The sequence below is a fragment of the Palaemon carinicauda genome, chromosome 39 (genome assembly GCF_036898095.1).
Source record: "Palaemon carinicauda isolate YSFRI2023 chromosome 39, ASM3689809v2, whole genome shotgun sequence".
In the NCBI taxonomy this organism is placed as follows: domain Eukaryota; kingdom Metazoa; phylum Arthropoda; class Malacostraca; order Decapoda; family Palaemonidae; genus Palaemon; species Palaemon carinicauda.
Genome location: NC_090763.1, coordinates 492925 through 505424, shown reverse-complemented (window position 1 = coordinate 505424; position 12500 = coordinate 492925). Strand labels below are relative to the sequence as shown.

Here is a 12500-nt window from a genome sequence, read left to right as displayed (position 1 = left end):
ATAGTCGTGTGTCAGTAAGCACTGAGCTCTCCTGTACTAATCAACGTCACCAAGTCATAAAGTAATTTACTATTAGATTGTGCCGATCATCTTTTTTTATTCAATTGTGACGCTGGGTTAATTTCCCTGTGATTTACCAATCCTTCTTCCCTTTCCATTCACATTTTAAGTGTGCGCTAATGTGATTTATCTTCAGAAGAACTCGTTGAATTCTCACTTGGATATTCACAGAAGAGGGACCGTGGATGAGACCGTTGAACTTCAATTTCCCAAGCATTAGGTAAGGATTCAAGTGTATCTATGTTTGCAACTGTCCTCAGGTCATGGACGGGTATGCTAAGATCTGTTTTTGCTTTTCTGTTATTTTTAACTGTAGTCTCCATAGGTAGGATCGTATGTTTCGTTAATTGATTTATTGCTGTTGAATATTTTCTGGAAGATGGTCGTATCCTTCAGTTAAACTTTTAGAGTTTATATTTTTGGGGAGATGGTCGTATCCTTCAGTTGAACTTTTAGAGTTTATATTTTTGGAGAGATGGTCGTATCCTTCAGTTAAACTTTTAGAGTTTATATTTTTGGGGAGATGGTCGTATCCTTCAGTTGAACTTTTAGAGTTTATATTTTTGGAGAGATGGTCGTATCCTTCAGTTAAACTTTTAGAGTTTATATTTTTGGGGAGATGGTCGTATCCTTCAGTTAAACTTTTAGAGTTTATATTTTTGGGGAGATGGTCGTATCCTTCAGTTAAACTTTCAGAGTTTATATTTTTGGGGAGATGGTCGTATCCTTCAGTTAAACTTTCAGAGTTTATATTTTTGGGGAGATGGTCGTATCCTTCAGTTAAACTTTTAGAGTTTATATTTTTGGAGAGATGGTCGTATCCTTCAGTTAAACTTTCAGAGTTTATATTTTTGGGGAGATGGTCGTATCCTTCAGTTAAACTTTCAGAGTTTATATTTTTGGGGAGATGGTCGTATCCTTCAGTTAAACTTTTAGAGTTTATATTTTTGGGGAGATGGTCGTATCCTTCAGTTAAACTTTTAGAGTTTATATTTTTGGGGAGATGGTCGTATCCTTCAGTTAAACTTTCAGAGTTTATATTTTTGGGGAGATGGTCGTATCCTTCAGTTAAACTTTCAGAGTTTATATTTTTGGGGAGATGGTCGTATCCTTCAGTTAAACTTTCAGAGTTTATATTTTTGGGGAGATGGTCGTATCCTTCAGTTAAACTTTTAGAGTTTATATTTTTCGGGAGATGGTTGTATCCTTCAGTTAAACTTTTAGAGTTTATATTTTTGGAGAGATGGTCGTATCCTTCAGTTAAACTTTTAGAGTTTAAGACTTACATTGAATATTCCTGCCTTAGAGACTTTTTAGCAAGTCTGACAGTGTAGTGTAGGATATAAAATGCCCATTGGGGAACTTTGAAAAAGCAACCAACTGAGATGATATTCCTATATCAGGTCATCAAATGCGTAGCCAGGCCTGGGTCCAGTACCACCCCCCTCAATTAAGCAGAAATTTGCAGGATTAAACATATAGGGAATAACAATTAAAACGAAAATCGAGGAAATCAAAACTATTTATTGAAATAATTTTCATCTTATTATTATGAATTAGACCCCTGTTATATTTTAGCATTGTAAATTTACGTCCCATTTTTTCGAATCTTTCCGTAAGTCCTTGGCTACGAAAGTTTTGATGTAACCCCCCCCCCCCCCCACTTTTAAAAATTTCTGGCTACACAACTGCAGACCATTCTAAAGAAAAATTTATTTTGAGCGAGTCCGTTATAAAGCCATTGGAAATTTCCAAATCTACACATTTTGTAACGTTTATTAATCATTAACAAATACATATTTTCATTTGGGGCCAATAAACCTCTTTGTTCCTACGCAATTCTATGTATGATAATCAAATACTCTTTTCATAGTTGTCGCTCATGATGAGAGTTTTAACTTTAAACTTTACATTATCATCTTATTAATTAAATCAACATTTTTTCTTTTAATTTGGTTTAGAATGAAAGATTTTTTTATAACAATAAATGATTTCACTTGACGTCATGTCATGTAAAACATTTTTTTTATCAACCTGGTTTATTTCGTAGGGCTAGGTCACCCGCCCCCCACATACCGTTAACCTTCATTTACGTTATTCGAGTGTTTTAAACACTGAAGATCATATACAGTATTTACAATCCATGTCATCTTAATGGGGATCTTTTTTTTTAATTAGTAACGGGTGTGTTCTATATCCATAAACTAAGCTTTATTACAAAGTTACTTAGAACCTTTGTTCAATTATATTGTTAGTGCAGGTTCCGGTGACTAGAATTTAACTGCATATAAGATTATACCGTTTTTATTAGAGAGTAATAAAGCATACGCAGTCTCCAAACGTTATAAAGGAGTTGGCTTGTTTCTTTCTATGTTCTACAAACTCTAACCTAGTTGTTTACTTGTCCAATAAGATGAGTTATTCCCAATATTTACGACCTTTGATAACTTTTTTTTTTTTCAACTTTTACTTTTGAGTATCAGAAGTAATGATCTTGGTATCTCATCACCAAATCACGAGACTTTACTTTGCTTTACTTTACTTTACGGGTTTATTTCTCGCTCTCCATCAGACACTAAAGGTCTGTTCAGGCGGGTCTTGGTGTGTGAAAAACTAATTTCTTTCCAGTTAATATTTCAGAAACCTCTGGATCACATTATGCTTGAGGATTTTGGTAGACTATTAAAAAGGCTCCTAGGTCCCTGCCTTGCAATCTACTGAACTGGCGTTCGAGTAACATTCAAGCTCGATAGTTTCTTGTAGTGTCTGTAACCTTACCATCTATGTGAGCTAAGGATATGGCGTTTGACGGAGCTTAAAGGTCTACCTGCTGAATCATCAGCAGCCATTGCCTGGTCCTCTCTGGTCCTACCTTGGGTGAAGAGGAGCCTTAGACGTTGATCATATTTATATTTGGCCAGTCTCTGTCATCGTCCAGCTAGCTAAGGCATTGTCAATGTCCCTTGCCTCTGCCATTCATGAGTGGCCTTTAAACCTTGAACGTAACTGACCTAGTCTACCTGGTAAAAATATTTCTTGAGAATTCTTCGGTTAAGGAACATTTGTAAAAAGAAAGACTTAAGTCATGTAAGTGGTTTGGGTATTTTTATAGGAAAATACGGAAAAAAAATATTCACTAACAAAGGGAAACTAATTTATACAGAAAACCCCATTTTCTTCGAAAATTACCATCATTTTTGTAGCACTTCATGGGAACCGGGGGACTCATAAGGAATCATATTCCCCTCAAGTATTTATTTCACACATTTGTTTACATTTTACAAATCACTTATCTGCTTCTGTTCGTAAATTTGCACATACCTTGTGACCTTCGTAATGGGGTCTGGGGGCCTTGCCCGTCGGCTAGGTCTGTGACCTGGGAAGTGGGGTCTAGGTCCGTGACCTGGGTAGGTTTGTGACCTGGGAAGGGGGGTCTGGTGGGATTGCCCCTGATTAGGTCAGTGATCTAGGAACTACTAGGATAGGTTATGGGATGTGTGAGGTTCTGTGGTCTTTTAGTGACGAATCTCGAAAGTGTTAAACAATCAAGATTTCCTGTTTTCATCCAGCCAAGGTCCCAGGTTCCCACCTGTGCCCATCGGGAGAGGTTGGAGGGGGGGGGGGGTAGCAGGAGAACGGTTTATTTGCGGTGGAAATAAAGGTCAAATTTGTTGAAAGCACAATATGTATTGTAGGAAGAGTTCTTTATTTTATTGGAAATGTAGTTCCTTGTAGTTCTATAACTTTAACGAAATTATTTTCACACACCAAGGCCCGCCTGAACAGACCTTGAGTGTCTGATGGAGGGCGAGAAATAAACCCGTAAAAGTAGTAAAGTAAGCAATGCCTGTTCTTCCTTTGAACCTAGTTCCTTTTCTCTAGCAAAGCAGCTGCCTTAGATCTAGATCCATAAACCACCGTGTCTTCTCCACTTTACATTAACATAAAATATATATGCTATCCAGTATATCACAAATCAACAATGTACAAGACATTAACTTATCATTATTAATATACAGCTTGAGGGTACACTCAGGCACACTATTCTATATTATTATTCTTTCTCTTATTTTGCTAGTTTTATATATGAAATAATTATTTTATTGTCGTAACTGTTCTTAAGATATTTTATTTCAATTGTTAAATACTTCTCTTATTTTCTTTCCCTTTCCCTGTTGGAGCCCCTTAGCTTATAGTATGTCTTTTCCAACTAGGGTTGTAGCTTAGCAAGTAATAATGGAAATATGCTAACAAAGATTTTAGGATCATATTTATTTGTAAAAAAAACTAATCACATTAAAGCCATATTGCACCACGAGATGTGATAAATAGTCAGGCTATATGTTTCCTAAATTATTAAGTAAAACATGCTGATCAATAAAACATGTACAGTATGTATACACATATGCATACGTGTCACATTCTGTAATACTATTTTGAAGCACCATGTACGTATTAGTGTATTTTCATGTTTATAAACATATAGACTACATTTTTGTTATCAACAAGACAACTCTTTTGAAAATGAGGACCAAATTCCTTAAGGCAAATAAACAAACAACCTAAACAATCAACACTAAGGCCTTCCCAGCCTTTTGTCACGATTAGAAAATACAAATTAAGTCATAAAATAACTACTGTATAAAACCCAGTTTCCTTGCTTGTTTCTATCAGAGTTATTCTCTAAGGAAAGAGCAACACAGATAATTGATCACTGACAAAGCTGATGTTTCAGCTGCCTGTTTGGCCGATCCTGTTGCATCTGTTAAATCTTCATAGCTGGGTGTTCTCACATCTGGACACGTCTGAAGAGGTTCCTCTATTTTGTTTGGATATTGCTCGTTTATTGTAACATTCCTCAGGTGCAAAGATTCTACGCCCTTGAATCAGTCACTACTCATTAGATGGATATCCTTGGCCAGACCGTTTGAAAGCCTTAGGTAGTCGATGTTCGGAGCTGGTTTGATTTATCATATCTAATATATTTTCAACACTGGCAGGATTCTCGTGCAATCCTCAACGAAATTCCCTAATCTTCCATTCAAGGAGCCGTTTGAGATCTACTTTTAGTATGGGCTCGACGTGGATCAAATACACAACATGGAAGTATTTAATGAAATTTTCTCAATACATGGAAGTATTTAATGAAATTTTCTCAATACATGGAAGTATTTAATGAAATTTTCTCAATTTGGGGCAAAATTTCAAGCCATGCAGGACTTTTCGCAGTTCTTAAGCCAAAATCACATGAATATTGAGATACAAAAAGTTTCTGCCAACATTTGGTAAAAGAAGCGTGAAGGATTGTGGTGGCCTGTTGGTAACGCCCTTCCCTTGTGATTGCCACATTGGGGTTTGAGTCCCGCTCAAACTCATTAGTTTCTTTGGTCGCTGCAACTTTCCTATCCTTGTGAGCTAAGGATGGGGGGTTTGGGGGAGCCTATAGGTCTATCTCATGAGTCATTAGCAGCCACTGCCTTGCCCTCCTTAGTCCTAGCTTGGGTGGAGAGGGGCTTGGGCGCTGATCATATGTATATATGGTCAGTCTCTAGGGCATTGCCCTGCTTGATAGGGCAATGTCATTGTCCCGTGCCTCTGACCTTCATGAGTGGCCTTTAAAATCCTTTAAACTATCGCCCTGTCCATGTTTTGCATTGCCGGAGACTGGATGCAAGTTTGGCATAGTGGAAATATTCAATATCTGAATAAATCAACAATTGTAACACATCAAATTGGCCAGACCATCCAGACAGGCAAGTTACAATATTGCTTACTAAAAAACCAAGGGGAATATCCACTAAGCTCTATCAGAGTTTTATCTCCCAGAGTTAAAAAAAAAAAAGATCACCTATAGTATCTGAACACAGAATTGGCCTGTACGAGGGTAGAGACATTTCTCTTCATGGTCATCGTAAGATGACCATTGATGTCCTTGCAGCAAGGCATGGTGCAGAGCATGTACTTGTTTGGTTTGTAATTGGTGGAAACTGCCAAATTCCTATATAACCTCCTCATGGAAGGATTCACGACCTTCAACGCTGCCGACATGAGTACCAGGATGGAAAATGGGATTTCGTCTCTCTTAGAATTGAGATTGAAAGCTTCCCAATAAATTGCATTTCCTGACTTATCTTTGAAGAACAGGAACAAGCCGCAGCTCAGAGAGCCCCCCCCCCCCCTCTCTCTCTCTCTCTCTCTCTCTCTCTCTCTCTCTCTCTCTCTCTCTCTCTCTCTTTCTCTCTCTCTCTCTCTCTTTTTATTCCAGTCTCCGTAAATCTCTAGCTGCACATCTGCGCTATCATAGCTAAGGTAAATATTTAGGCTATGAGCAGAGCCATGCCTCCATCTTCCAAGACATTATTATCCCGTAAGAAAATCATCATCAGATCTGGTGTTTGCGACCAAGACCTTGAAACGCGAGGTGTTGGCGGATTCCAAGAAGCTGGCGTCCAAAAATACGGAAAGGAGTAGAGGTCTCGTAGTAAGGACGCAATAGTAAGGCAAGCTAAATGTGTTACTGTAAAGACAATAGAGAAAGGGAAATTTAGATCTATCCTATAACCAAGCAAAAAAAAAAAAAAAAAAAAAAAAGAACCTATACTTCAGGTCTTTATCACCGATAAAAGGGGAAGGTTAAACACAACCGGAAGTAAGTCATAAATTGACTAAGAAAACTATCAGAATAACTTAACATTCATTTACCCCTAAAACTAAATCTTCCGTACAATCATGTAATAGATACTTAATGGCTAACTTATTTGTATGTTCATTCAATTCCCCTTCATGTTTAATATAATCACAATTTTTATGTTGATTATCAAATATTAATTTATCTCGTTTAGAAAATTCGGTGGTGCTATTTTGTAAAATACCTGATTACCCAATTTGCATCTGTAGCATGTGGTAGTCCTGGTATGTACCATCATATTCAATGTGTTTGTTAAACTGTTGTTACCCTATCCTTATAAACACTCTGTGGGTTTTTTTTTTTTTTTTGTGCCTCCAAATCATAAAGGCAGGTTTAGGAGGATCAAGTAAAAAACTATATTTTTAAGTTCAGTCAATAAGAAAAAGCTGTTCTGATAATGTTCAAGACTACTTTATCATAGATCAGTTGAAGTGTTCCAAAAATTAAACCTGTGTTCTTAAAAGAGAACTACTTCAAAACTACTGTATGCTTAAATGGATGTTCTGGGGAATTAGTAAGCTTAAGTAACTGTGTTTACATACTTTAGAAATTTAAGCTTTCTATGGTACTTTTGTCAGATTTTATCTATTAACATTTCTTCGGTGATGACCTTGCTTATTGTTATTCTTGTTCCCTAAGTGCTTCGATAGTGCGGATTTGACAATAAACGGGGAATATGCTGTGTGAAATGCTGAATGCCTTGGAATACATATGATAAAAGGACTAGGAAGGCCCTTTAGAGAGTAGGGTTCTCCCGTTGTTTAGGACCAGAAAAGTAGCCCTTAAAGTAAAATAAGTAAATGCTTTCCTTTAAACTTATAACCACATGTACAATATATCTTAAGCCCTTCTCTCCCATTGCCCTCTTTGTTCCTTGCGAGTGTCTAAAGGCTGAAGACCATGTGATTTTCAAAGGCATTACCATTGCAATTTTACCATTTGTTGTTTTACTTGCAAAGTTTCCCCCAAAAAAAATTACATTAAAGTTTAGAAAATTGCATTAGTTTTAATTATAACAATTCAGTAAGGTCAGACGGATAATATTAAAGTTTATACAAGACTAACTTTCTTTTACTGACTTTGCTTTAAATGGTGCTTAACTGGTCCCGCACAGCAGGGGAACCCTACTCTCTACAGGACCTCCACGGTCGTTTTATGATGTTCATTCGAGAGCATTTAACATTTCACAATGTGTATTGTTTGTTTGCTGTTTGATCATCACTATCAAAACACTCTAAGATTAAGTGTCTTCAGTTTACTGTTGAAAGCCTTAATATCTTTAATTATTCGGATGTCTCGTGGGAGCCTATTGTATAGTCTAGGGCCGCATATTTAAAGGCTCTAGACTTCTAGAGCCTACAGTAGACATGTATCTTTGAAACCATCTGTAACTATTCGCGTGTCAGGACGATTTGTTGGTTGCACAATATGTAGCAATTCTTAGGTATTTTGGACAACCGGTTCTGATAACTTTTATATATTTTCAAGGTCTATAGAATTTGCATATTTTAATTTCAATTCTCGCTTTAATTAGCAGCCACAATGTAGATATATTATTATGCGAGTGATCCTTTCTCTAGGTGGGACACCTTTTATCAGTCTTGCTCCTCTGTTCATTATGTTTATAATTTCTTAAGTTGTTCTTTTGGTTGGTTGTGGTAGATCTAGTTTCAGTGTTACAGTAGTCAATTCTGGTAATCACCCAGTTTATCACAAGTTTCTTTACGGAACATTCATCCAGGTACTTTTTTATAAAAGAAATATTTCTTGTATGATAACCGGCAGTTTTTACGACATATCTATTCGGGTATTGAAAGAAAAGTTGCAGTCAAGAAATACGCCTAAATCATTATAAACATTTATTTTCGTTGCAGTCTTCAAAAAAAAAATAAATAAATAAATAAATAAATAAAAAAAATTACTTAATTATTTAAGATAACGAGCCCGGTGAAAAAGATCTGTTACATTTTTTTTTCTTAACTTTTATATATCCTTATAAAGGGAGTAACCTAAAAGACTTATATTCATCATCCCCTTACATGACTTTCTCCTCCAAATGAGATTTTGTTAAAACTTCATGGGGTAATCTACCCTTAGACTTAGACCTTATCGCTTAGTTTTCCTTTTTGCAAGACCATTTAGTAGTGAAAATGATTACAATTACAATTACCCAAGGCTCTTCGTTTAATTAAGGTTTTTAATTGCTCTTGTAGAATTAGTTTCTTTCCCATTAATTTGTACCAGTACTGTTCATCCAACTAGAAATATAAATAGATTTTTCTCATCTATGGGCAAATGATATACAAATCATAAAACCATCGTTTATTTCAGGTTTTTCAGGCAACATTATACAAAAAAAAAAAAATATTATTGAATTCCCCAAATTGTACAAAAGATCAAACAAAATATTAAATTCTAAATTGTACAAGAGGTTAAATGATTTTATTCGAAATTGTACAAAAGATCAAATTATTCAACTTTAAAATTGTACAAAAGATAAAATTATCAAATTCCAAATTGTACAAAAGATCAAGTTCTCATTCTAAATTGTACCTAGCGACACAAAAGATAAAATTCTTAATTCCAAATTATACAAAATCTCATAAATTATCAAACTATTTACTTACAAAATGTACAAAAATCAAACTATTATTCAATGTAAACATCCATCAATAAAGATAACTTAATAAAAAAGTATTGCATAACAATGAGGAGGATAATCATTGACATTACCTCAAAGTGCCTGGCACTTTCAAACGGTTTATTCATAGAAATATAATATTACTAGCTTCAGAATCGACCTACATTTCTTAAAAATTGTGTTAGTTTTACCACAAAATAAAATCTCTCCAACAGATACCTGCCATGCAAGGCTATAGCCTTTGGGACTAGATTTGCACACTTATCTATAAAAAAATGATCCACTCCAACTGGTAATGAAGACAAAGAACTACGGCTTTGCTTTTCCAACTATTTTACAAATGACATGCTCATCATTTAAAACGAAAAAATTGATAATGAGCATCACTACCTAAAGTTTCCTCGCTAGAGTTCTTCCAAAAAATGGCACTCTGGAACATAACGGACTGATAAGGCTGTGGTTTTATCTACTAGCTTGAGCCATCCCTCGGCATCCTTGACGTTCTCCAAGACGAGTTCTCTCACATCCGGACACCTCTGGAGAACTCCTGTGAGATGGATTGCATAGTTCTTGGTTATTGGCACATTCTTGAGGTGTAAAGTCTTAATACCCTCGAAGCAGTCAGTGGTCATCAGATGAATCTCTCTTGCCAGACAGCTTGAAAGAGTTAGATACCGAACATTGGGAGCTGCTTTGATGATCTTGCTCAGTAACCTATACACTCTGACGGAGTTCATGTGCAATTCCCCACGGAACATGATCTTTGTTAGTTCCGGGAGAGTGATGATATCCACTGCGAGCAAGGGCGATATATCAGTCAAATGTACCACATTAAAGTAAAGGGTAAATTCCCTCAAAATGGGGCACAAATTCAAACAATGCAGGCCTTCTCTCAGGTCTATCGCCATGGTCACTTGAAATGTGAGCATCAAGAGGGTTTTGCCGACATTTAAAAGTAGAAGTGAGAATCCTTGCCGTTCTCTTGGCAGCCCTTGCTCAAAATTTGGACTGAAGTATTGGGCAAGTACAACATTTGCCATTGGAAGACTAATCGCGTTGTAGTATTGTGTCACATCTGGATGAATGGATAACTTCAACCCATCGAGGTTGCCAAAAGATCTTGCCAGGTAAGATTCTATTCTGTTTTGAACAAACCAAGAGGATGAACCGCTGAGCTCCAGGACTTTGACGTTGCAGTACGTGTCGTAATTCAAGAATTTAACTGAACTCCTCCTGAGCACTGGACTGGCATTCATCAAGGGAATGAAGTACCTCCTCATGCTCGATGTAATTCTGCCATTGATATCCTCACAACAAGGCATGTCGCACAACGTTTGTAAGCTTGGCTCGTCGATGACGTTGATCACCAAGTCCTTATAAAACTTCCTGGCAGCTTGTTTGATACTGTGGAAACATTCGGTTTTCGCAGCGCAGCAGATGTGCATCCTCTTCAGGTTTGGAAAGGTGATCTCGTTCCTTGTCAGCGCAGGATTATAAGCTGCCCAAGTGACGCAACTTTTGGATTTTCCTTTGAAGAAAAACTCGAACAAATCACTTCTGCGGGAGCGGTGCCCCTCCCTTTCGATTCCTATCTCTGGGAGTCTCTCACTGTACATCATCGCGATCAAAGTCATGCCCTTCTTCCCCATGAAGATGTCCCGTACGAATATCTTCTTCAGGTCGGGAGTGTTCTCAAGTAAGGCCTTTTAAGGAGAGACGAAGTTAAATTCTAAGGACCTGGCGTCCAAGAACGACATGCGAAAAGGACCGAGATATTGTAATAACATCGAGAGGGGACGGCAGGCTGATTGGGGCACCTGTGAAAATAGGAAGGATTAGACAGATTTTATAAACAATGAATTAGAATGGCTTACTCAACCCTCTTAACCCTGTCCTGAATAGGCAAGTTTATATCAATACTTGAAAATTCTAAAACATTTTAAACTGTTAAATCATCTGTAAATTTACTGACTTAACTTTAGTTATATCTAATAACAATAATGCCATTATTAGTAACTTCGAAGCATAACAAGTCAACGTATGAATAAGAATTCAGGTAATCTTTATAACAAACCACACAAGAGTGATATCTTTGTTCTCATCATTTACCATTGCGCCAAGACTTATCATCATTGCCAATAGACATACCTGCACTTTATCCGTTGCGAAGTCACCGACGTCATAGCAAAACAACAGCTGGATAACAAATTTACACAATGGAGACACCACTTCAAAATCATGCTTTAAATCTTCTGAGTTAAGTGTCTTCACGATTTCTTTACTGATCAAAGAGCGGACGCTCTTGTAGTGTGGAGGACAGAGGACACTGTCAGACCAGTAGTAATCCTTCATGAATTTGATGTGTGCCTGCCAATGGAAAAATTGCAGGATTAGATAATTAGCAGAAATTAGTTTTATCCTCACTCGAGGTGATATTTCTTAAGAGTTTGTGATAATGAACTGACATTGGAGTGAGCATATCACTCTCCCGAATTTTTTTTATTGAGTAAATATAACAAAAGGCTATAAAGTTTGATATGCACAAGTCAAATTTAGGTTTAAACCAACAATGAAGGAATGAATAAGAAAACTATACAAAATCTCAACAACCTTGATATTAGGCCGAAGCATGTATGAAACCAACTATAATTAATTTCAGTATAATAGTTAATTGTTAATGTAAAAAATAAAGTTAAAATCATACTATATCAATCAGGTTAACCTTGTATGGGTAATTTTCATAAGTTTACTGGGCCAGTAGGAAATGAAATACACAAAATTGTAGATTCTGGATTACAGGAGCGAGACTTTCTTCCTCTCATGGTCTGCAAAGCTCTCTATCTCTCTCTCTCTCTCTCTCGTTGGAATTTATTTTAATTTCAACCTTACTTATATTTAATAAACAAAACAATTATTTTGGAATTTATATTAATTTCAACCCTACTTATATTTAATAAACAAAACAGTTATTCAACAACCTACATTAAAGAGTAGATCCACTAACAAAACTTTGCGATATTGCCGTACATTATTCCCTTTTCCTTAGACATGTCTAAAAATACATAATAATGTAGACACTTACCATAAATGTTGACGTGTTCTAAAATTGCC

The 12500-nt window shown here is 36.4% G+C and overlaps 1 protein-coding gene across 1 annotated transcript; it reads right to left on the bottom strand.

The window, feature by feature from the left end:
* Positions 1–9290: 9290 nt before the first annotated feature.
* Positions 9291–11744, bottom strand: LOC137631450 (uncharacterized). The gene is made up of 2 exons (XM_068363212.1): positions 11538–11744; positions 9291–11206 (listed from the first exon to the last, which is right to left on the bottom strand). Exon 2 carries the CDS (start codon positions 11036–11038, stop codon positions 9794–9796), a length of 1245 nt encoding a protein of 414 aa, XP_068219313.1. The 5' UTR covers positions 11039–11206; positions 11538–11744; the 3' UTR covers positions 9291–9793.
* Between the last annotated feature and the right edge of the window lie 756 nt (positions 11745–12500).

Coding starts and splice junctions, on each gene's coding strand:
- LOC137631450 (XM_068363212.1), bottom strand. CDS start 11,038: ATGGGGAAGAAGGGCATGACTTTGATCGCGATGATGTACAGTGAGAGA.